Genomic DNA, 23,867 nt, shown 5'->3' on the forward strand with positions numbered 1-23,867 from the left:
TTGGGTGACTCTCTGGTAGCACTGGGCATCATGCCATGACCCTTGCAGGGCATGCTAGGCAGCTAAAAAGGTGGAGAAAGGGTGTTCAGGACTCCTCTCTGTGGGTGGCTAGGATCAAAGGAACATGCCCCCAAGCGCCTTTGAGGTCCCTAGTCACCCTGAGGGGCTCACTCAAGAAACAGGTAGCTTCAGGGATGGTAGGTTCTGCTCAATGGAGCGTAAGGCTCAGCTGGGTTCTGAGGCAATGCTTCAGTAGGTGAGGCGCTTTGAGCGCAGGGTGCCCTGGCCCTCCCCTACTCATGCTAACACATCCTGACATTTACATGGCATCAGCAGAAGAGAGGGAGCCTCATGACTATCACACTATAATCCCACCTTCATAGGTGGGAGCAGGAACGCAGAGAAGAAAAGTAAATTCCTTGAGGCCACACAGCAAGGGCTTCCAGGGCCACGGCCCTCTACTGAGGTCAGGCTTCTAAGCTGTACTCTATTCTGACCTGAGCTCTGTGACCATGGTCAAGACCTCTAGCTTCAGGCTCAACATTTCTGGAAAATGAGGAGAGGGGAGGGACCACTGCCCTCTAGACACAGTGTGTCCTGAACTCTCTCCTTCCTTTGAACTTGGACCTGACCCTGATCTATAAATAGATGCACAGGCTGGAAAACTCATTCCCAGGGGTCAGATGGCCATCTGGGAGAAAGCTGAAGTGGGTATTTTTGCTGCTGCTGCAGCTTCTTCTTCTCCTTCTTCTTCTTCGTCGTCGTCATTGTCATCGTCGTTGTCATCGTCTCCTCCTCCTTCCTCTTCTTTTTTCTGGATCCACATGAACTGTGTATATACTTGTGCTGGCTCTCAGGAACACTCCTCTGTGCCCAAGGCAGAGGACACCAGAACCATTCTCTTCCTGTGCATCAGGGGTATGGCTCACTCAACACAGACACAAAGATGAGGATGAGCTAAATACAACTTAGATGGTGGTTTAGGAGTATCTGGGGAGATGTGGCAACAAGCACATGTGGCAGGAGGCACGGGCACTCAGGGAAGGGGATCCATGAGCTTGGGAGCCCGAGGCTCTGACATCTCAGCTCTGGTGTGTGTGACCATGCAGTCTGGGGAAGGGTGCTGAGTCCTGCTGTCTTGGTTTCCCATTCTACCCAGAATGAGCTGAGTAGAAGGGGTACCATGCTGTTGGATTGCTGGAGGTGAGATGGACCAGCATGTGTATGCCCCTTTAAGAGTGCACCTCAGTCCCAATGTAGTCCCTGCTGTTGCCATCCTCCTGGGACCTTAAATTAGCACAATGTCACCAGATGCCCAGAAACTGGTCCTTCAGAACGCATCTCTTTCCTCTCACTGAGATAAATGAGTAAGCAGGACTCCGGTTGTGCCTGATCTGGTCTGAGCTCCCTCTCCCTAGGAACTGGTGGGTAGAAGGCCATTCCTGCTGTGTCAGTATGCATCTCAGGGTCATGCTGTCTGGCCCAAGACTGGGGAGGCTAGAGGGACTGAGGAGTGGCATCAGGCACAGGGGGTACCAAGGCACAGTTCTGTCCACCAGCCTGCCTATGAGTCATATGGCTTGTCTGTGTTGTGCTCCCCTCCCCCCCACCACTCCACACTAGCCTCAGCTTCCAACACAAATGCCAGCAGCCAGACAAAAGCCCTTTTTCTGGGGGCCTTAAACTCAGCCAAAATCAAGAAACACAGCCTGAAGGTCCAGAACTCAGAGAGGATAGGTGGGGCAGGGTCACTGGCCACCACCTCCCTGAGACCTAAGCCTGGTCTCCAAGGGGGACTGCATGCCTCTAGCTGCCAGGCAAGACCAACTGGGGCAGAGGCCAGAGCCGGACAGGCCTGGGCACTGGCTTTGTCTGTGGTGCTGGATGATTACTGTTTGCCTTTCTGACCATGTGACTTAAGGAGACTGAGCTGCCAGAGTTAAAACCCTCGGTGCCCCCTCTTAGGAGTCTACACCCTGAGCTGGCAGAGCCCCTTCTACTAAGGAGTATCACAGGGGCACCCCTTTTCCACTGCCTGCTTCTCACAAGCTTTTGGTTCTGGCAGCTGACAATCAGCCGTGCCACCTCCACGTCTCAGCCATTTTCATCTGTCCCTTCAGCAAACCCCAGCAAGCATTGCATGATCCTGGCATTATAAATCCTTGCATCATCCATGTGGACACAGGGCAAGCATTCTCCAGTTTGAGACTGTGGGAACTAGGGAGGGAATTGGGAGAAAGGAATAGCAGATGCCTTATTCACATAGTAAAACACAGTGGAAGGGGTTAGGGATGGCTCAGTGGTTGAGTACTGGCATCTTCCAAAGGTCCTGGATTAGAGTCCCAGCACCCATGTGGCAGCTCACAACCATCTTTAACTCTAGCTCCAGGGGGATCTGATGCTCTCTCCTAGCCTCCATGAGTACTGCACACACATGGCGCACACATGCAGACAATAGACTTATACATCTACAATAAAAATAAGAATCACAGAGGCAAAATTGGCCAGATATGGTCTTTCTGGTCTGACAAGACCCCCTCTCCTCCCCAGCTGACAGACATAGGGTTCTCTACCAATCAGAAGCAGTGACAATGTTCTAACCCACAGCTCCGTGGCAGAGGCACTGAAAAAGTCTTGCAGCTGGTCATAGGGGTGGGAGCTCAGATTCTCTGTGCTGTCTCAGAACATGGGTGGCCCTCAGCATCATGTCTCCCATAGAGTGCAGGGTCCGTGCCTACCTGGGGATGTTTTCGTCCACAGTGGCACATCCATAGAGGAAGACAATGACACCCACAATCGAGGCAGGGATAAGCATCTGGGTGTAGGCACCAAGCCAGGCAAAATACAGGCCGACCTTCTCGCCAAAGTATTTCCTATGCCGAGAAACAAAGGGAGGCACTCACACCCTAGACCACAGGGACATGTCCCCCTAGCAAGGAACAACTCCAATTGGGCCCTTGATTCTCATGCCTGAGAGTCGGGGAGTGAGACTCTAGAACACCTCATTGGGTTTGGGGTGCTCTCTATTCTTTGTATATGCTCCCACTTACCTGCAAATATTCTACCACTAAACTATAATATTCCTATCTCTTTCTCTTTCTTTCTTTCTTTCTTTCTCTCTCTCTCTCTCTCTCTCTCTCTCTCTCTCTCTCTCTCTCTCTCTCTCTCCCCCCGTGTGTGTGTGTGTGTGTGTGTGTGTGTGTATGTGTTGCACTCTCTCGTAGCCTAGGCTGGCCCCAAGCTCAATACATAGTTGAGGATGAACATAGTTGAGGATGACCTTGAACTTGTGATTCTCTTCTTTATACTTTCCATGGACTGAGATTACAGGTGTGCATTGCCATGCCTGGCTTTCTCAGTGCTGAGGACTGAACCTAGGGCTACAGGCATGTTAGTCAAGAACTCTACCAGCTGGGCTGAATCTCCAGCCTCCTCTGTCTTTTGGACATCGGGTTTTTCCTCTTTGGCTCAGGCTAGCTTTGACCTTACTATACAGCCCATGTTGACCTTGAACTCCTGATCTTCCTGCTTCCACCTCCCGAATATTAGGATTACATGTATGTGTGTCACCAGGTTTGACGCTGCCTCTCCTGTGTGCCCTGGGCAACTTCCATTTGTGAAGACTTCACTGGTGGTCCAGTTGAGTCCCCATGGCTTTGGGTTCCAAAATGAAACTCGGTCCGAGGCATTAAGTAAACTAGCCACTCCCTACCCCCATAGAGTCTGCTGGCCTTCCCTGGCTGACCATTGTCACCATTCACACCCTCATCTACAAGCCCCCACTGGATTTGAAGCCCAGGTGACTGCCCATCCTGCCAGCCTCTCAGGGTGCCCTGCAGATTCTTCTTCCCTTCCATACCCCAAGGCAGGTGATCTCGGCAGCTGTCCTGCTGGCCAAGCTGAGGACTCAAGGGGAGGCAAGGGGAATGGCCAAATGTTGATCCTCCAGTAGATATGACTAGGCGGCATCACCAACCCTGCCTGAGCTGTCTTGCTTCCCAGAGAACCAATGGCCCACACGGCCTCTAAGTACAAACAGGTTCCCAGGTGGCTGAATATTTGTAGAATCTGACAAAATCCAGAGACTTTACGATTCGGACATGGCCTCACTCCACATAGTCACTGCCTTGGAGGCCAGGTGCCCCCACTCACCTGACCAAGTCAATGGGCTGGTATTTGTAGAAGACCCCGTAGCTTGCCCATTCCTCATATAGGAGCTGGAGAGAGGAAGGAATGGGAAAGAAATTGGTGGAGGGTCACACACTGATGCTGTTCCCTGGAAGAGCTTTAGGGTTTCAGTTTGCCTCTCCATCATTCATCCATCCATCCATCCATCCATTCATTCAACAAATGCTTAGAGAATGCTTAGAGAATTGACATTCTGAGTTTGGTGGGGGTGGGAAAGATGCTTCCAGAAGGTTATGGAATCTCAGCTTTTCATGAATGGATTGGGAATTCATCTATGACAACTGATAGCAAGAGGTCACTCTGGTCAGATAACAAATCACTTATCATCTAAACCACCAGTGTTCAAGCAGAGAGACACAAACAGCAAAACTGAAAAAAGAAAAAAATCTGGCATACAGAGATGGCAAGGGTTCGTCTCCCAAGACAGTCTCCTGATTAACACCTGTCATGAAACAAGAGACCAGGGCCAGCCAGATGGCTCAGCACAGAAAGGTGCTTGCCACCAAGCTTGGCAACCTGCATTTGATCCCCAGAACCCACATGATAGAAGAGAACTGATTCCTCTTCTACAAGTTGTCATCTGATCTCAACATATGTATATACACACACATATATAACACACACACATACACATTATGGGGGGTGTGGGAACCACTGGTTAAAACAACCCCAAGAGAGCAAAGAAGTCACACATCACTTTCATTAAAGTCACACTCACCAGCACACACACACACACACACACACACACACACACACACAGTATGAATGGTGTAGGGACCACTGGTTAAAAAAAAAAAAAAACCCAAGTGTGTGAATAGGACAGAGTGGCTCAAACCCCAGAATAATTGTCTGTGTACTGTCTGTCACTGTTCTGTGTACAGATGGTAAGAGGTCCCAGAGATCCTCCTTGGCACATACCATCCATGCCCAGCCTGGCAAGAAATTACCAGGTAATGGGCTCTGTCCCTACATAATTCCAGAGGCCCTCCTGTCAATCTTCAGTGGGACAACTGCCTGATCCTCAGTTGTCACTTCTCTGTTAGCATCAGAATAGTAACAGGGAGAAGGCTGGGCAGGGATGTTTGTGGGATTCCCATGGATTCCTGCCTCACACACTGTCTTGTTGCTTGTGATGTGTCTTCCTTCTGTAACATTCAACTATATTTATTTATGTAAATGCCCCCTCCGTGTGTGTGTGTGTGTGTGTGTGTGTGTGTGTGTGTGTACATAGTTGTGCATGTGGAGACCAGATGACAGCCTTGGATATCACCTTTAGGAAGGCCACCCAACTCCTTTGGGCTCTTGTTAGCCTAGAGACCACCAGTTAGACTAGACTGGCTGTTCATGGCACCCCAGGGACCTTCCTGTTTCCCTTTACAAGCTGTCATGTTGACTTACTGTTCACACAGGTTTTGAGGACAGAAGTCAGGCCCTTGTGCTTTTGAGACAAATGCTTCACCAACTGAGCTATTTCCCCAAATTTTACAGTTGGGGTGGGGAGCGTCCCTATGCACAAGTGTTGTACAGCCATGGAAACATCATCCCAGACATTCTTATGGACTGGATGCATGGACTCCCAGCATATGTATAGCCCTGAGTCCCATGTGACTATTAAGAGCGTGGCCTTTTGGGAAGAAATCAGGGACATATGAGGTCACACAGTTGGGGCCCTGACTCCAGACACCAATGATCTTTTAGATGGGGCAGGATGATGCTATCCACAGGCAGGGAACCCAGCTGGCCATCTTCTTGCCTTAAGAATCCTTGTCTGTTCGGCCTTCCCATCTATGGTGCTGAGATGCTCTCTCCCAACTCAATAGGTCCAGATAGGGAAGACTGATTTATGTGACTCTTTGAAGATGAAAGATAGGCAGGCAGTTTAATCTAGAGACAGGAGAGAAGTCCTAGTCCCTACTTCACAGGACCTGTCAGATCTACATGACCCCAACTGGATGGCACTCCCCTACATATGGAATTGGGGTGGGGGGATGGGAGGGGAGGGTGTTTAGAGTGCATGTGAGAGGGCAGAGAGGGCAAAAAGGGAGGGAAGGAAGGAGGGAGGGCTGGGGGGGGGGAACGAGGAAGGGAGGGAGAGGGAACTGGGATCGACATGTAAAATAATATATTAAACTAAAAAAAAAAAAAAAAAAAAAAAATGCTTTGACTCCAAAATTTAAGTTGAAGGACAAGTTACTGGGGAAAAGGATTTCTATTTTTGTTTCCACAGAAAATGAAAAGATGTGGATTCCTTCCAGACTAATGTGGTTTGATCACGCCAGACCACCTGAAACAGAGTACAAGCTGATCCTACATTCAAAACAGCTGGACAAAACAGCCCTACAGACTACAGCCAAGATATCTGAATCTTCTTCGAATCCCCCAAGACAGCGCCCCTTACCAGCAGGAAGTAGTTTGGAAAGAACGACGCCCAAATTCCCAAAAATTGTGTATAAATGTTTGTTTTCATTTAATTGGACTGTTATATAAAATTAAATAAAATTAAAAAAAAAAAGATAGGCAGGCAGTATGTCCACATGAGAGGGTCTCCACTTTGGGGGAGGGGTCCTATCTATCTATCTATCTATCTATCTTTGAGATAGTCTTATGCATTGCAAGTTGGCCATGACTTTGTTGTATAGCTGAGGATGACCTTGAACTCCTGATCTTCCTTGCCATCAACTCCTAAGTACTAATTAGGATTAAAGTTGTAGTCACCATGCTCTGTTTATACAGTACTTGGGAATGAACCCAGGGCTTGTGCACACTAGGTAAGCACTCCAGCAATGGAGCCGCAAGCCCAGCCCCTTCCTGGCATCCCTTCTGCAGCTCTGAGAATTAACAATTGTGTGTTTTACCCACAGGCAGTCCACATATCTCCAGGAAGCAGGGGAGAAAGCAAGAGAGAGACAGGCACCTGTGAGGAGCAGGGAGCCCTTCTGTAAAGTAGGGACTTGTCTGCTAGTTCCCTACCAGCATGGTTTTTCTCTGTCCCCTGGAGTCCCAGATGGGGTTCACACAGGATGAACAACCACCACACTCTCCGAGAGGCTTCCCAGGAGGAACCTGAGAGGAAGTGTCAGCATTGCTGAGCTAGGGAAGATTTAGGGGAGCCCTAGGCAGAGCTGCTTCTGTTCCTCCTTTGCACCAAAGGCTAAGGGGTGTTCCTTCCTCCAGGGTCACTGTGGGAGCCTGATGGCTCATGTACGTCACTGTGATCTGCACAGGTTATGCAGCCATGGGAGAAGGCTACAGCTTCCTCTAGAGAGCAGAGCAGGCCACCAGCCAACCTTCAGGAATCTCCACTACACCCCTGTAGTGAACCTCAAGCTCACCTGTGACTACACCCTGCAATGGGAGAACGGGAATGCTCATCAGAGGAGAAGGTGGGGGACCAGGGAAAGAACAGGGTGAGACTTGGAGTGGGAGAAGGAGGAGGGAGAGGCAGGGACATACAGTGGAGAGAAGGAAGAGAGGGAAGGAAGCATGGAGGGGTGCGAGACAGAAAGAGGAAGAGGAGGGAGAGAAAGCAGGGAGATATAGTTGGGGGAGGGGGCAGGGAGGGATGAAAAGACATGCAAGGGTGAGGATGTACAAGCTTGTTGGAAATAAAGTGTTTAAAACCACCTCAGAACGCCCCCCCCCCCATGTCATGGGTTCTGGCTGGCCTGTGTGGCCTCTGCAGTCTCCTGACAGAGGTTAGGAGACAACATTGTTTTCAACATAAGCACCACACTGTGAACTCTTCCTGCTCCGTGGTAACCTCCCTTACCCTTACTGTCAGGCAAATAGCTCACAGGGAGATTCACTAATGCTCTTGGGAGAAGCCTGCTGGCCCCTTTAGCCTCTGCCAGCCTAGGAGGAGTGGGGCTCAGGATGGGTGGGCTGTGAAAGGCAGCAGACAGGGCTCAGACTGGGAACCATTTTCACTAACTGTTGAACAGAGGAATAATGAATTTGGACCTGTGGCTCAGTCCAGGATGGTGGTAGGGCAGACTCATTCCAGCCACAGCTGTGTATCTCCCAGAACCCTCTCCTTAGAGGTCTGACTGTCCCCTTATCTTTGGGACCCTCACTGGCCTCAGGAGGATCCAGCATCTGTCTGCAGCAATGCCCCTGTGCACGTGTGTGTCCTGGCTTTGATTAGGGTTTGCTTTGGGATAGGTCAAAAGTTGCCTGCCGCCCTGGAGGAGATTGACTAGAGGCCCCCAGTGACTATGATGCAGGCAGCCAGTCTGTGTGAAGCCCTACTCACACCTATCTGGCAGAAACCTCACTGCCACACTGCTTAGCCCAAGAAGATGTCCTTGCTGTACTTTGTTTCTTTGGTTCTGGCAGGTACCTGGAGTCAGGCTCCTGGGTTTTCTACTTATCCATTCATCTACCAGTCCATCTTTATAGCCATCCATCCACCCATCATCTGTCTATTTATCCATGGATATGGTGGGAATTACAAGGAAGAAGTCACAGATTTTTGTCACGGAAAAGGGAAAATTTTCAAGCCATGCCACTTAGAATGGAGCTATCATGGGAGAACAGAGGTTCTGTGATAAGACCAAAATACTTACCTGACCTTCCCTTCTTCCTTCCATCTATCATATCTACTCACTGACACACCCACCTACCCACCAGTTATCCATCTACTCACGTATCCACCCATTTGTCCGTCCACCCATTCATTCATCCATCCAACCACCTATCCACTCATCTATCCATTTACTCATCAATCTAGCCATCCTTATATCCAGCCACTTATCCATCCATCCATCCATCCATCCACCCTCCCTCTATTCATTTTATCATTCAACTAACCTTATATATACTCATCTATTAATCTATGCATGCATTTATCCATCTACCCACCCACCCATTCATCCACCCATCATAACCACCCACCCACCTAAACATCATTATTCTCTCGCTACCCAATGGGCCAGGCCTTGTACTCTTTGCTAGGACATAAAATTCACTGTAGTATGGGGTGTTCCTGATAGAGTTAATAGCTAGCCTTGGACAACCTGGAATTTTGTTGCTGGAATTGGCACTCAGCAGAGCCAGGAAGTTATCTGAATAAGTAACAGCTATTCCTGGCATGGTGTGACTGTCATCGGAATTACAATGGCCAGCAGGATGGCTGGTGTAGCTGCAGCTCAGGGTAGAGTAGGGGGCTAGGGAGGGGGAGCAAACAGGGTTGCTGTTGTCATGGAAGGACCTCAGCCAAGAGGCTGAGATACAAGGGGTGAGGGGGTAGACTCTGAGCCCAGAGCTGGCTAGGACACAGAGTGGACTGTGCTTCTCCAGTGGGATTGGATAGGGGAGTTTGACGGGTCATGGGGTCTTAGATGAATGCCAGATGGGACACTAAAAATAACCAAATATGTCATTTTTTATGTTAAATCAGATAGAATCTTCAGCTAGATTCCCGGGCAGGCAAGTTACATCAAGTACTAACCATTTGAAAACAAGCCTGGGGCTGAAGCAATCTGAGAGGGAAGGACATGCTACCCAGAGGTCCCCAGGCCTGCGGTGTGGGGACAAGGCCTCTATTGTGAGGCTCATGAGGAAGTGCCCCTGCATACCACTTGCAGAGGGACAGAGGAGGGGTAGAGGTTCAGGGATACCCCCTCTCCAGGATGGAGCCTGGGTTTGTTGGGTTAATAGACAGTCTTGTTTGGATGCAATGTGCAAGTCTGGCGAGGGATAGGGGTGTTCCTGAGTGTGCAGCAGGCGTCTGGGGGGGCATTCTCAGATGGGGGCAGCTTCTTGGGGATCCCCTGCGCAGAGTGAGGATTCTGGGCTGCTGGAGAAATAAGGGAGGACACAGTGTTTCCTAGAGGGTGTTCCACTGAACTGCATGATAACTTCTCTATTCAAAAGGGTTCCAGGACAGCTAAGTTTGAACACCATGAGCTTTGAGGACTGTGGCTGACTGGACAACTGGCCACTGTGAGTCCATGTTTCCTGATCCTGATGTTGGTAGAATGAGTCCAAGTGCCTTTAACAACCATAGCGGCCAGGGGAAAGGTGCAGGGTGACCCCATAAGACGGGTTTTCCCTGGAAGTCAGTGTGGGAGAGGAAGGTGGAGAAGAAGAGGCAGGCTCCAAAGAGGTATCTTCCTTTGCATGGTCAGGTACCTGTCAAGGGCTGGGTAAAGTGACTGAAGGAAGGAACAGAGAGCCCCCAGGCCACTCACCCCTCCCAGCCCTGCCTCCCACTCTGTATTCACACACTTACTTTTCTGTCGTTGAACTCAACGTTGTCACCCTCATAGTCTCCCTGCAAATGGAAGCAAAAGTAAGTTCTGATTGTGCCACAACCATGAGGCTGACCAGGTGCCCCTCCTCCCATGGTCAGAGCTGTATGAGCTCCAACTCCCATGGTCGGGGCTGTGAGAGCCCCTCTTCCCATGATCAGGGCTATATGATTCCTGCTGGCCACTTGGCCTCTGACATCAGACACAGAGTGGGATCTAAGAAGAGACCCATGGCATTGCTTTGGGCAGAGTGAAAGAGTGGCGGCTTTGAGGGGAAAGAAAGCCTTCTGATGACAAGGACATGTGGAGTGCTCTGTGATGTCCCCATAGCACTCTCTAGGCTTCCACGGTCAGGTGTGCCACAGTAAATCTCGCAATTTTTGACTATCTAGATCCCTGAGCCCAACATGCCTAGAGATCCAGAGATGCAGCCTGACACACAGCTAAGTGTTTGTCAGACCTGGACCAAGAACCAGATCTTTAAAGGCAAAGGAAAAGAGGATCCAAAAGTTGGAAGTGAGCCCAAAAACCACTAAGTGGGAATAGCAAGAGAGTGGCTCTCCACAGCAATCCCCACTACATGCAGCTGGCCTGAGCCAACCACTTGTTTTTGCTAATCATTAGGCAGATACAGTGTGACCTCTTAAGAGTCATCTGAAGGCCATTCCCTCACCTCCATTGGTCAGCAACTTTGTAGCATCTGCCACCCCCTGCCAGGTGGGGAAGATCTGGCCATGTTCCCAAGCAAGCAGCCCACTATTGGGATCTGAAGACAGTAGGGCCAGCTTCCTTCTGGACTCCAGGGGCCTCTCTCCCACTCAGGCTCAGGTCCTTTAGGTGTGTTCATGAATGCATCTCACAGTTCCAGTAAGGATTCATTCATACCAGAGGCTGGCTTGTGGTGACCTGAAGGCAGGTAGATGCCAACCCGGAAGGAAGCTGAGAAGCTACCAAGCAGCCAATATAAATGTCACCAGTATTTCCATGCAGGTGATACCTCTTATTACTGGAGACCTCCCCAGGGTCTCACTCAGAACAGGTGACTCTTAGTACACAGGACTAACGTCAGCTACCCAGCTGGCCGCAGTGTCTACATCCACCTACAGATATTACGTGAAGGAAAGAGCAGTCCACAGATTTAGGGAGAGAGAGAGGGTGAGGATGCCCTAGGCCAGGGATGCAGACAGGGGCATGAGTGGAGGACAGGAGATGGATGCAGAATATATAAGCAAGCACAGCCACCGATACCTCTCTGGCCCAGTCCCACCAACCCTCCATCCGTGTCCTCTTTAAGGGCATTGGGCAGACCTGGCTCACTTCAGAGCTAGTTACTTCCCCTAGATATTTTGCTTTTTTTGTTTTCTTCTTCTTCTTTTTGGACAGGGTTTCTTTGTATAGCCTTGGGTGTCCTTGAACTTGCTCTGCAAACCAGGCTGGCCTTGAACTCACAGAGATCCACTTGCCTCTCTCTCTGCCTCCCAAGTGCTGGGATTAAACTTGTGCTTCTTTTGTATTTTGCAACAAGGTCTCTCTATGCAACTCAGTTTAGCCTCAAGATCAGCATCTTCCTGCTTCAGCCTCCTGAGTGATGAGATGGCAGGTGTGTGACATCACTCCTGGTTTCCCTAGCTGTTTCAATATGAGCTTGGGATGCTCATATTGAATGAATGGGATGGATATTCTTTGGTGGTTTGCAAAGTTTATGGGTAGAAACTTCCTTGTCATCCAGAGGTCTGGGCTGTGCCTCCAGGCTGTGTGTTCCTGGGCAAACTGCCGGAGTTCCATAAGCCTCTGTTTCCCCATCTTTAATGTGGGAAGTGTGGCCACCCGGATAGGCTTTCATAGGACTGCAGCATAAGGAACAATGGCAGGTCTGCTTGGTGGAGATGGAGCATTAGACCTTCAGGGAAGGAAGACACATTCAGGGTGCCTATTATGAGTGGTCTTTATTCTCAGTTCCTCACAGGGATTCTGTGACTTTAGGCAAGTTATTAAACCTCTCTGAATCTGTGTCTTCACTGGGTTAAATGAGACAAAGCTTCCACTGGAAGTTGTGCTTGGCATCTAGTAAGTTCTCAGAAATGTTTTCCAGTTCTTTCCCTTTAACATTTAAAGGGCCAGCTCAAAGCAGACCAGGGCTTAAAAACACTTTAGCTTCTGGGTCCCAGCTATGCCAGGGAAGGCAGGGCAGAGCTAGGCTAGGCAAGGCTATACCCTGGAGCCCAACAGCATCCTGCAGAGAAGGATGCTTAAGAGTGGATTGGGACTTCATGGGAGGGGTCAGGAGCACTGTCAGGACCTGAGGGAGCATGGACCTACCCTGGAAATATTAGAGGAGGCCCGAGAGCCAAAGTCCCACTAACAGGTAATTAGCACACACACTCCACACTGGCCAGACAGCCATCTCCCTGTGGGATAAGGGTTATTAGAAGGCCAGTGAAGGGAGGAAGAAATCAAGGTGCTGGAGAGAAGAGGCAGGAAGCAACTAACTAGCAGGCAAGTAGGACAGCACCCGCAAAGGCACACAGTGGGGACGCTGGGCCAGCTGCTCCCAAATCCCTGGCTCTACAGTGGGGTGGGAAGGGAAGATGAGGGGACAGATAAGCCTAGCATGGCTCTCCCGCCAAGGTCCCCCATATAGTCTACTGCCCTGTGCTATTTCAGCAATCTTGTTGCCTCCTGAAAGTGGCTTCTTGTCTGCACTTTCTCTGACAGCCACATCTGTCCTGCCATTAGACAGGCATTAGTCCTACCAGGACACAAAGTCTCTGAGCGAGAGACCAGCATGGGATCCGGGTCTGCCAACCCTCAGGTCTGTCCTCGTTCCCTCCTGCTCTGGGTTCCTGGTCTCTGCTACACTCTACATTTGGCAAGTCTCAGGGAGCCTCTGCTGAGGCTCATACACTACTCAGACCCCACAGCCTAACCCCTGTTTCCATGAAGACAATAAGGAGACAATCTTGCCCCATCTCTTCACCCCTGGCCACAGCAAAAGCTGAATTTGTCAAAGCGAGACCAGCTGGATTTGGACACTCAACCCAGGAAGCTGGCCATTTGCTGTATACAGAGCCCTGGTGAGTGCCAGAGCCTGGGGCAGCAGAGCTAGAGCCAGGGCAAACACCCTGTGGATCAGCTGGCTGCGAGGTATGGAAGAAGCCAGCCGGGTGTCTCCCACAGTCGCCCCTGTTTTCATGGGATTGTTCTGCCAGCCAAGACAGTTCGGTGTGTGACTTTTCCAGCTCCCTCTGAGGGGAACAGAGAAGGCCAAGCAGGAAGCTGTGACCACAGGATAACTGGAGCTCCCAAGAGGGGTGGCCCTTGAAGACTGGGGGTGGGTGGGTGGGTATCAAGTGACGCAGACATTAACTATGTGTGAAGGTTACTTACATCATGCAGAGGGTACGCGGCTGAGTATACGCCATTGGCCAGAAGGCTGGTGATGCCTTAAAAACAGAGGTAGAGAGAAGTTAGGGACCAGCAGGCCTGCTGCCCCGTTTCTGGAAGTCAGAGCCGTCACAGGGTGCTCCAGTTCACAGGGATTCTGCTCAAAGCCAGACGTACCAGGCTACTCAGAGCCTGGTCACCATCTTGGGGTTCTTTCCCGGGTAGGAACGCAGCAGGGCGAGTTAGCTATCCACTAGAGATGATTTCAACATGCTTGATTGGTAGGGTTAGGGAGACGCAGAGCACACCCCAAGAGGAAGTTCTGTCCCTGAGGAAGGAGGCAGGAGCAGTTCAGTCACCCCCAAACCTTGGATTCGCCAGCTACCCCCACCGGCCTGAGGGAGAGCCTGCAGATGGAAAGATGGCCTCTGAGCGGTCAGAGAAGCTGATCATGAGAAGATGGGCGGATGGGAAATTGATGGTGTCAGGAAACACACATACAATTTGGAATTAGCTTGTAAGTTGATGGGAGAAGCGGAAGAGGAGGCCCCGCTCTTACCGTATTTCCCACACTTCCGCCGTTTACTTAGAAGGGCAGAGTCCTTCCTTCTTCCCTCTCCTTGCCCTGTTTACACATTGGCTATTAGTTACACAGAAGGGCCTGGAAGGGCCAAAGCTACATTTTTGGGAGAGAAAGTTGGTGGAGGCAAGGGGTTCACAGTCAAGTGCTTAGGGCAGAAGGAAGATGGCTGGGCCCTTGTTGGCTGGGCCCAGAGCCCACACTGGCATAGGTGAGATACAGCCTGTAGACTGGCAGGGACACCGTGCCTGGCTCCAGAACCTGTTGCTGAAGAAGGAGAGGAGAGGAGAGCAGACCCCGGCATGGAGGAGGGGATCCTGGGAAACTGCTCTGGTCTTGACACACTCAGGACCAATGTCTTGGATCCTTGTTCCCCTCAACCTTCAACTGCTGCCCCAGAACCCCCTGCCTGGCAGGGTGACTTTCTAGGTGACCTCTTACATGCCAATTTTTCTTAGCAGCCTGGAAGCTGACTCTGTACAACATGATTCAACAACAGTTGAAAACTAACCTAAACAAGGCCCATCTCCTTGGACAGCGACCTGGAATAGCCAGGCACCCCGAGGGACCCTTAGGGATCACAACCAGAGGTGGCCAGAGCACATGGCTGAAGCCACGCTCACAAGTGGAAAGTTTACCTCACATCAAAAATGTATGTGGGGCTGGACCCTGGCCTGTGGCCCCCTCACCCTTCCCAGGATGAAACCAGGATGGACGTGCCACAGAGTCCTTGCTTGGGTCTGTGTGGCAGGCTTACAACCTCATTTCTTCAAGCCTTCTGACCTCGCCTGAGAGGCCTCCCCTGACCATGGCTCCTAATGCCTCGAGCTTCCCCATCCCTCTTTCTGTGAGACTGCATTCTAGTTTATTGGTTTCCTTGCCCTAGGACACAAGTACCTGAGGGCAGCCCAGGTACTTGTGATAGCCTGGGACAGACAGGGACATCACTAGTCCATGGAGGGTCACTAAATGATTTTGTTGGTCCGTAGAGCTCCCAGTCCAGGTGCCACCATAAAGTGGGATTACAAAGGCACTCTGGGCTCTCTCTTCCACACAGAGGCAGGGGAACCAGGGGTGGGGGGAGTGGGAACCTACCCAGCCCCTCTCTTGGGGTCAAGCTAGAAGAGAGGTCAGTTCCAGTCCAGCCATGTTCTACAGGCCTTCATGGAATGGGCCCATTTCTATGAATGGGACCCGATGGTACCTGGACTGGCGTCATGCACCCTTTCTACTTCTAGCAGCCTTGTCACAGCTGTGCTCTGACAGTGGTGACTTGAACAAGCCCCTGAGTTTGCTTCCCCTCCACTTACCCAGGATACAAGAAATGCTCATTCTGGAGGTCCACACTGTCAGAAGGGGCCAAGCCAATGAGGACAGAACTCCTGGGCTCCTGGCTGGGGCCCTAGCTCCAATAAATCAAGGTATGGGCTTGGTCATCTCAGAATGTCCCTGTGGCCAACTGTGGGCCACACTGGTCAGGCTACATACAGTCTCTGTGTCCTGGCAGAACCCTCTCTGAGGCCTGGCCTACCTCAGCCAGATCACATAACAACATGGCCCCTGTTCTCCTCAGGCTGCCATTTCCCATGGCTCAGAACTAGGCTGTGATCCCCAAGGAATATCCCCATTCTTTCCTGCTGGAAGTCTAATCAAAGAGAGACTGGGCCCCTCTGTCTGCTTCTTTTCCTTGATTTAGGGTCTCTCTGCAGGAAGTTGTCCTTGTACCAACAAACACCTTTGAGCCAAGGGAATAGCACCTCTGGATGTGAAGTGCCTAGCTATAAATCCACTGGGGACAGGACTCTGGCATGACTTTCCTCCCAGTTTCCCAGCCCTCTGTTCTGAACCAACATAGGCTTAAATCAAATCTCTTCGAGGAAGCCCCAAGCCAGACGCCCACCGCCCACTGAGAGGACTCAGAGGGGAAGATGGCCACTCAGAAACTGTTGCTGACCTCAAGGCCACAGAATATCCTTACCCATGCTGTACTTGGCCTTTGTGCAAGTTGTTCTCTTCAGAATTTCATAGACCTAGTGCAGAGGGAGGGACAGAAAGGAGGAGTGGTTACTCTGCTGCTCTACCAGTCAAAGGCCACAGACACAGGGCACCAGGAGGGTCCTGGGCTTGGGACTCTAGCAAGCGATTCCCAGGGGTAAGTAAAATAGGGGTCTCAGAGAATCCCTATCCTTCACTTCCTGGAGCAGGGCTGATCCTACTGGCCTCACAAGGTGTCAGCCATGTGCAGTGGGCACCTTTCTAGAAACTAATGGGATGGGGGCAGGATGGGAGACACAATAGCCACCTCGGTGCCCTACAGCTGTTCACTGCCCCTTTTGTGGAGGCAAGAGCAGGAGCAGAGAGCCTGCATGCAGCTCTGTATGGGTTAGAAGCCCAGAGGAGGGCCTGGTGTGGAGATGGATCTCAGGATTCCCGACACACTGGGCACTAGGAAAGACGCCCCCATGAAGGGACCCCCTCCCTCTTCATATCTCTTTGACTAAAGAGATATTTTACTAGGGGGTCTCAGGAGCCCTGGCCAGGGAGTCTTGTTTGCCTGGGGCTAAGTTAGGAGAGCTTGTGCAAATTGTACCACCACCACCCCCATGCCTCAATTTAACTCTTTGAAAAGTGGGCTCGGAATAAACAGTCGTATCTAATCAGTTTCATTTCATTTTTGAGACAGGGTCTCATGTAGCCCAGGCTGGCCTCAAACATACTTATTGTCAAGGATAACTTCGAACTTCTGCTCTTCCTCCTAAGTGCTGGGATTGCAGGTGAGCACCACATGCCTGGCTTACAGGGTGCTGGGGACTGAACCCAGGGCCTCCTGTCATCTAGGCAAGCACTCTATCAATTGAGCCATAGACGTAGTTCTGTGCATGGTCTAGAGATGAGAATTTCTGAGCTGTTGATTCCCCCTCAGACCCTTTGCTGTGTTCACTCAGGCAAGACCAGTGTCCCTCCATTGGCTTCTAGGCCTGCACTGTCTGGCTCTGCCATAATATCTTTGTCTCCTACATCGGCAGCCTCGGCCTCTTGCTCTGAGTCCCCTCCTGCAGCCTCTGTTAGAAGCACCCATCCCTGCAGTTCTAAATAGTTCCAGGGTCACATTAACAGGCAGCTCTGTCCCTATCCTGTATTGTCACCTGCCCTGTGGTCGATGCCCTCAACACTTCCCTCTCCCTCCAGGAGAAAGCACACTGCAGGTGCTTAATAAAGCCCAGCTCATTGCTCTCCAGGGCTCTCTCTGTCACTCTCTACATCTAACTGGTTAATTTGTCATGACTTTCCGCGTATCCCACAACCTCCTTCTCCTTTCCACTCATGCAGTCATGACAACCACCATACACCTCCACCACCCATGACCCTACATCCATCCATCTCCACTCTTGTAACTTTACACACAAACATCATCACCACCAGTGACCCACCCCCACCTCCACCACGTGACTTCATGTTCATCCACCTTTATCATGTGACACTATGTCCATCCACCTCCACCAAGTGACCCCATGTCCATCCACCTCTACCATGTGACCTCACATCCATCCACCATGTGGCCTCACATCCATCCACCTCCACTACCACATGACCCACATCCATCATTCTGCACCATGTGACTACATACACACCTTTCCCCCACTCCTCACAGCCAACCCCTGGGAGGTAACATAGCTGATTACATAAAAAGCCTTGCCTGACAATCTTTAAGGCTCCCCACTGCCTATAGGCCCACTGTCTAAGATTCCAGTGAGCACAAAGGTGCTCTTGTATCTTTAAAGCTGCTGGTCTCTGACTTCAAATAGCTTGTACATGGTGCTACCCCAGTGCCAGGAGAGAAGTGGCCGGTGTGGAGGGAGAGGCTGTGGCACCTGGGCCCAAACCACAAGATGAGACCTGACTAGTCATGTGCAGATCTATGAATCAGCAAATCCCTTTGGAGCACAGAGGTGGTCTACACACTGGCCCCCAGGGGCTCTGGGAGGCAGTGTCCCTTCTTCCTTCCTTCAGCAGCAAACAGTCATGGCTTTCCACATCTGCTGTCCCCAGTGCAATGGCTCTGGCTGGGTAGAAGTAGCAGCATTCACCCAGGGAACCTCAGACTAAACAGTATCACAGCTAAGCACCAGGAAGAGGCGGCAGAATTGCTCACAGCCCCTCCCCTCCCACTTCAGCCGCCTTCCCCACAGCCAAAGTGTGTTTGCAAAAGTTCTTCTACAGGCATCCCACACCCTGGAATATGCACAAAGCTAAGGCCCGCGCGCGCACACGCGCACGTGCACACGCTCATACACACACACACACAGAGAGAGAGAGAGAGAGAGAGAGAGAGAGAGAGAAAGAGAGAGAGAAAGAGAGAGAGGGAGGGAGGGAGGGAGAGGCATGGGCACACAGCTGTTACAGTGATGTAGGAGGAACACTGTGCAGGTCTCACTGTAGGAGTTCTCCCAAGACACAGATATCCAATAGGCCAGCCCCAACTCTTGGAGGCCAAGAAGGGATAAGGCTGATCCTCAAACATACCAGTCCCAATTCCACCAGAGGCCATGTCTTTGGGCAAGTTCTTTGTTACATATCATCGTGAAATCGAATTGTCAAAATTAATCAAGTGGGCAGGCCAAATGGCTCAGCAGGTAAAGGTTCTTGCTGCCCAGTTTGACCCTCTGAGTTCAATCCCCAGAAGGAGAGAATCAGCTCCCTCTGGTTATCCCCAGACCTCTATAATATACAACCTGGTACATGTACTCACCACCCCCAATAAGTAAGTTAAGAAATATGCAAAAAGTTAAATTAACAACACTGTGCCAAGGGACTGCCCTGATGGGGTTGCTACCCTGCTACTGAGGCATGGGGGAGGGGGGGACGGGACCAGATCAGTCTTGTTCTGACACAGGCTTGGGAACCCTCCTTCAGGCACAGGTAAGGGAAGAGGTAGCAAGATGGAAACATCTGCCTGGCCTGGGTCTGAGTCCCCTTCACCAACAGGACCTGTGCCACTCTCCTGCAGGGTGGCAGCTGCAAGGAGAGTCCCCTGCACCAGGCAAACAGGCAGCCTTCCCTAAGCCCTTGCTGTGACCCAGCCAGGCTGGATGCTCTAGGCAGGGGAAGAGAATAGAGCAGGCCTTAGCCGCCAGGCGGATTTCTTGTTTAGAAAGAAATTGGGTCCTGTGCCACGCACAGTCCCAGCTTGGCTGGCAGTCAAGTTGGCAGCTGACGGATAAACACTAAGCCAGTGCCCTGAGTAGGGCAGGGTGGCCTGCATGGTCAGATTGCAACCTAGGCTGGTTGCACTGGCAAAGGCCTTGGTAAGTTATCCTAATACATGTGTGTCTAGGCTGGGCTGCCTGACCTGCTCAGGTATCCTCAGCCAAGACCCTTGCAAACTCTACCAGGATAGAGTGAGCAGGGGGCTCTGCAGGCTTGGAGCTTGGCCTGGAGGTCCCCTCCCCCAGCTTCCTGCAGCTTAGCTCTTTCTCACGCTCCTCCTCCAAACTGAGCAGCCAGGGCCTCCCTCCCCTGGGCCACCCACTGCCCTCCTGATTCATTATTCTAATTATTTTTGTCACAGGCAATTAGAGCCAGCTTCCACCCCGAGGAGTTTCAGAGAAATGAAATGATCACTGGGGTCCCCAGGGCACCCTCTGATGAGGCAATTCCAGGACGCCTACTCACTATTGTGCTCCGGGTTTTGCTGTCGAAAAAAGAGTCCCTGTCAGTCAGGTCGAATCTGCAGGAACAGAAGGAGAAAAGGCGACTGCTATAGGCTCCAAGCCTGGGAACCCACCCTCTCTCCAGTAACAGTGACCATGATGGGCCTAACCATCCTTATAGCAGGTACAAGTCCCCTTGTCCCTCGGCATGGCCTTAGCTGATCTCATCAGCCCAGTGTGGGAAGCTCTGACACCTCTGTTGCTGAGAAGGTAACTGAGGGTACCCTCCAGCTCCAGTTTGTTGTTTTGTTTTGTTGAAGACAAAGTGTCATGTAGCCCAGGCTGGTCTCCAACTGCTGTACAGATGAGGATGGCCTGGAATGCTCATCCTTCTGCCTCCATCTCCTTAGCACTGGGATGGAAGGCATGTGTGACCATGCTTGGCCAAGCCTGGTTTTGATGAAATAAAATCCCAGAAGGCAATCTTACAAGCTCCTGTTTCAATGTCAAGGGGACAGGAACGGTGTCATCCCTTTACATGATGGTTTAGGCTTTGAGGACACTCTCCTTGGAAATGTTTTGCATCCAGGTGTTCTGGGCCACACAGAGATTGCCTGAGGTTTCTGGGGCACGGGAATAACTCTGAAGTCACCATTCCCTGGGGTGCTTAGTGGAGAAGAGGGTGGAAATGAGCTGGGTTTGGACAGTGGGTGTGACCCTCATGCCTCTGAGCTGGCAGAGGTCACTGGGTGTCCAGTCTGCCAAAGACTGGCCAGTGTAGTCAGGGCAGCACATGGCTCCCCTAAAGTCACCACCATCTTTGCAAAGCAGAGACCTCTGTTATTAGCTAAAATGTGGGTGCATGCTCCTTGCCTCTGGCCATCCTCGAGGCCGGCCACAGCACCCCAAAGCCCTCTTCTCCTGGGCCTTGTCATACTAACTGCCTGAGCTCCTGGTACCCAAGCCTTTCCTCCCACTTCTGCTAATGAGGCCAGGCCTGTGGAGGCCTTGCAACTACTGCACCTGAGCCAGGTGGCTATGCACCACTGTCCCTTGGGAACAGGGAGGATGGAAGGTTCCAGAACAGACTGGGCACTGCCAGGCAACACACTGCTGGCTGTGGCTCTCTAGGGCCTTGGGACTCCCTTGAGGGGGGCTTCTTGATCAGTTGATTGCTGCCTCACCAGCTGCTCCAGGGGCTGCTGAGGTTTTGTGACAAGGAACCATGTTCAGAGGGACAAAGCTAGGATTGGGGAACCTAGACTTTAGCTCTAGCCAGGGCCCAGTCAGTTTTCCCTAAGCATCACCAAGCCAGGCAAGGCTCCCCAATCCCTTTCCTCTGTGATCAGGGCCCTTAGAAGCTGCTGTCTCAGCCTCTTCTGGACTCAATAGTAACAAAGTGCTTCTAAGAACATGTTCCCCTGTACTCCTGACTCACAGGTGCTGCTTCTCCCTGGAGAAGGGGTAGGAGAGCCTCTTTGTGGCCTGCGGTCTGTGCTCAGCCACCTTCGGCTGGATGGGGTCTGTGATCTTCTGCAGGACCGAGTTGATGGTTTTCAGGAGGCCTCGGGTCTCACTGATGTGGTACACCTGTGGGCAAGACCAGGCCAGGGCATGAGCCACTCTATTGAGCTCTGACTCTTGTGACAGTTGGTTACTATTTCCTGTCAGCTCGCTGCAATTTAGAATCACCACGAAAATAAGCCCAGGGAAGTGTCTGTAAGGAAGTTTCTAGACTGGGTTAACTGAGGTGGAAGCCCCACCCTGAATGTGGATGGCATCATCCCATGGGCTGGGGTCCCAGCCCGAATACAAAGGAGAGAGTGAACTGAGCACCAGCCTTCGTCTCTCTGCTTCTTGATTACTGATGCAACGTGACCAGCTCTCTCCCACTCCTGCTCCATGCCTTCCATACCATTATGGCCTCCCTAAACTGCAAGGCAAATAAATCCTTTCTTCATTATTAGGCTGCTTCTGTCAGGGAAATGTGTAAAGTGACTAAGTCATCCTATTCTCAAATGGTTGGAAAAGTACCCCACAATGATAGAGTCCTCCCTGGGAGCAGAGGGCCGGGGTAGCCAGTGTGCCTGTTATCTCCTCTGTTTCGAGCTTTACCCAAAGAACATAGCATTTTAGAAGAGTTGGGCCAAGAGATCAATTATAACACATTCTAGAAAACATTTGCCTCAAATGTCTCTTTTGTTTCCAAAGCTGTAATCCAAGTGGCTTCAGTGGATCTGAGAAGCCGAGTTGGACTTTTCCCTCTCTCACACACACACACACACACACACACACACACACAAATATGGACTCTCAGCCCAGCTTCCCTGGCAGGCTGCTCTTCTGCCATAAAGTTTTCAGAGATTAAAAGGAAAAATCCCAGCAAGCTAGAAAATGTAATTAAATTGTATCTGATAAATTATCTGAGACCCCACAGGCATCAAAGCAAGGCCTCAAGTTGAACTATATTTGTTCAGGTCAAATTCCTGGGACAGAGCAGGCAGCTTTTCTGCCGGGACCTTCTCCTCATGTCCTGGGGTGGGGGTGGGGTCTTAGGTGTTGCTCTTTCCTCTTTTAAGATTGTGTGTGCCTGTGTGTTTACATGTGTTTACATGTATGACTGTGTGTACTACAAAGGCCAGAAGAGGGCGCTGAATTCCCTGCAACTGACATCACTAGCAGTGTGAGTTGCCCTATGTGGTCCTGGGATCTGAACTCCAGTCCTCCTGCAAGAGCAGCTTAACTGCTATGGTATCTATCTAGCCATGGCCTAGAGTCTCTAAAGGCCCAGGTCAGATGCTTCATGGCGGATGGGAACTATCTCCTGTGTCCTCTTCCCCTCTTGCCTTTTCCATGTGATTAGGAGCTTGCAGTGATGATTCTGCTTCTGGTGTCCTCATACCAAGACTAGTGGTTTGTAATATAAACATTTCCACCCACCTTCTTCGTGGGCATCTTCAGTTTCAAAAACTCAGCCTCCCTGCAGAGCACGTGCCAGGGTGCATGGATCTTCACGAATCCGACACCATGGATTTTGGTCTACAGAGAGAAAAAGGGCTGTTGGTCAGGCTGTTTGGCAGCTAGGACCCCTTTTCGCCTTGGTACCCAGCTGTGACTGATGAGGTGTGGCTCCCTTTACCTGGCACCTGCCCCATCCAGACAATACCCACCATAGCTAGGGACCTCTCTCTCTCTCTCTCTCTGATTTATTGAGACAGGGTTTCGCTGTGTAGCTCTGACTGGTCCGGAATTCACTCTGTAGACCAGGCTGGCCCCGAATTTACAGAGAGCCACCTGCCTCTGCCTCCCAAGTGCTGGTATGAAAGGCGTGCCCCACTACTGCCTGGTACTAGGGAGCTTTCTTACATATAGCACTTTATGCAAGAATCCAGGGATCCCCCAGTCACAGCCAGGAGGGATCTAAAGAGGGGTCGAAAACACTTAGGAAGTTTTCAGGAATTAAGTGAGAACCCTCCCCCCCCCAAACCTGATAACAGCAGAGGACCATTCATGATTCCAGGTCCACTCCCTTCAGCCTTGACTGAGGCTCTCAGGGCTCACTCCACAGGTGCTCGTGTCGGGGCCATGCAGTCCTTTCTCTGACTGTAGCCTAACTCCACTTTTCCTGCATATCTGTGACTGCTATCCTTAAAGAGCTGACAGCATGACACAGGGACACCAAGAGTTCAAGTCCAGGTTCCCCTACAGTGCTGCTCTGACTTGGGACATGGCTGATGGCTAGTTTTGTCAGTGTGACACAATCTAACATCATGCTGGCCTGTGGATTTGTTTCCGTGGTGGACTGTCTTGAAT

At 51.1% G+C, this 23,867-nt stretch overlaps 1 protein-coding gene across 10 annotated transcripts in view; it reads right to left on the minus strand.

Moving 5' to 3' along the window:
- Ano1 (anoctamin 1) overlaps positions 1–23,867 on the minus strand; it is a 166,598-nt gene that overhangs the window by 49,749 nt on the left and 92,982 nt on the right. For 6 of the 10 annotated variants that reach the window (XM_051193494.1, XM_051193491.1, XM_051193489.1 and 3 more), the window contains exons 4-12: positions 22,995–23,093; positions 21,493–21,644; positions 20,077–20,131; positions 16,382–16,433; positions 14,383–14,448; positions 13,827–13,882; positions 10,421–10,462; positions 4,153–4,217; positions 2,739–2,873 (exon numbers count right to left, since the gene is read on the minus strand). In XM_051193494.1, the coding sequence (XP_051049451.1) occupies positions 2,739–2,873; positions 4,153–4,217; positions 10,421–10,462; positions 13,827–13,882; positions 14,383–14,448; positions 16,382–16,433; positions 20,077–20,131; positions 21,493–21,644; positions 22,995–23,093 (722 nt within the window). The remainder of the gene's footprint in view (positions 1–2,738; positions 2,874–4,152; positions 4,218–10,420; positions 10,463–13,826; positions 13,883–14,382; positions 14,449–16,381; positions 16,434–20,076; positions 20,132–21,492; positions 21,645–22,994; positions 23,094–23,867) is intronic. The other 4 variants (XM_051193493.1, XM_051193490.1, XM_051193497.1 and 1 more) reach the window with 1 other exon arrangement.

Source organism: Phodopus roborovskii, unplaced genomic scaffold (genome assembly GCF_943737965.1).
Source record: "Phodopus roborovskii unplaced genomic scaffold, PHOROB, whole genome shotgun sequence".
Taxonomy (NCBI): domain Eukaryota; kingdom Metazoa; phylum Chordata; class Mammalia; order Rodentia; family Cricetidae; genus Phodopus; species Phodopus roborovskii.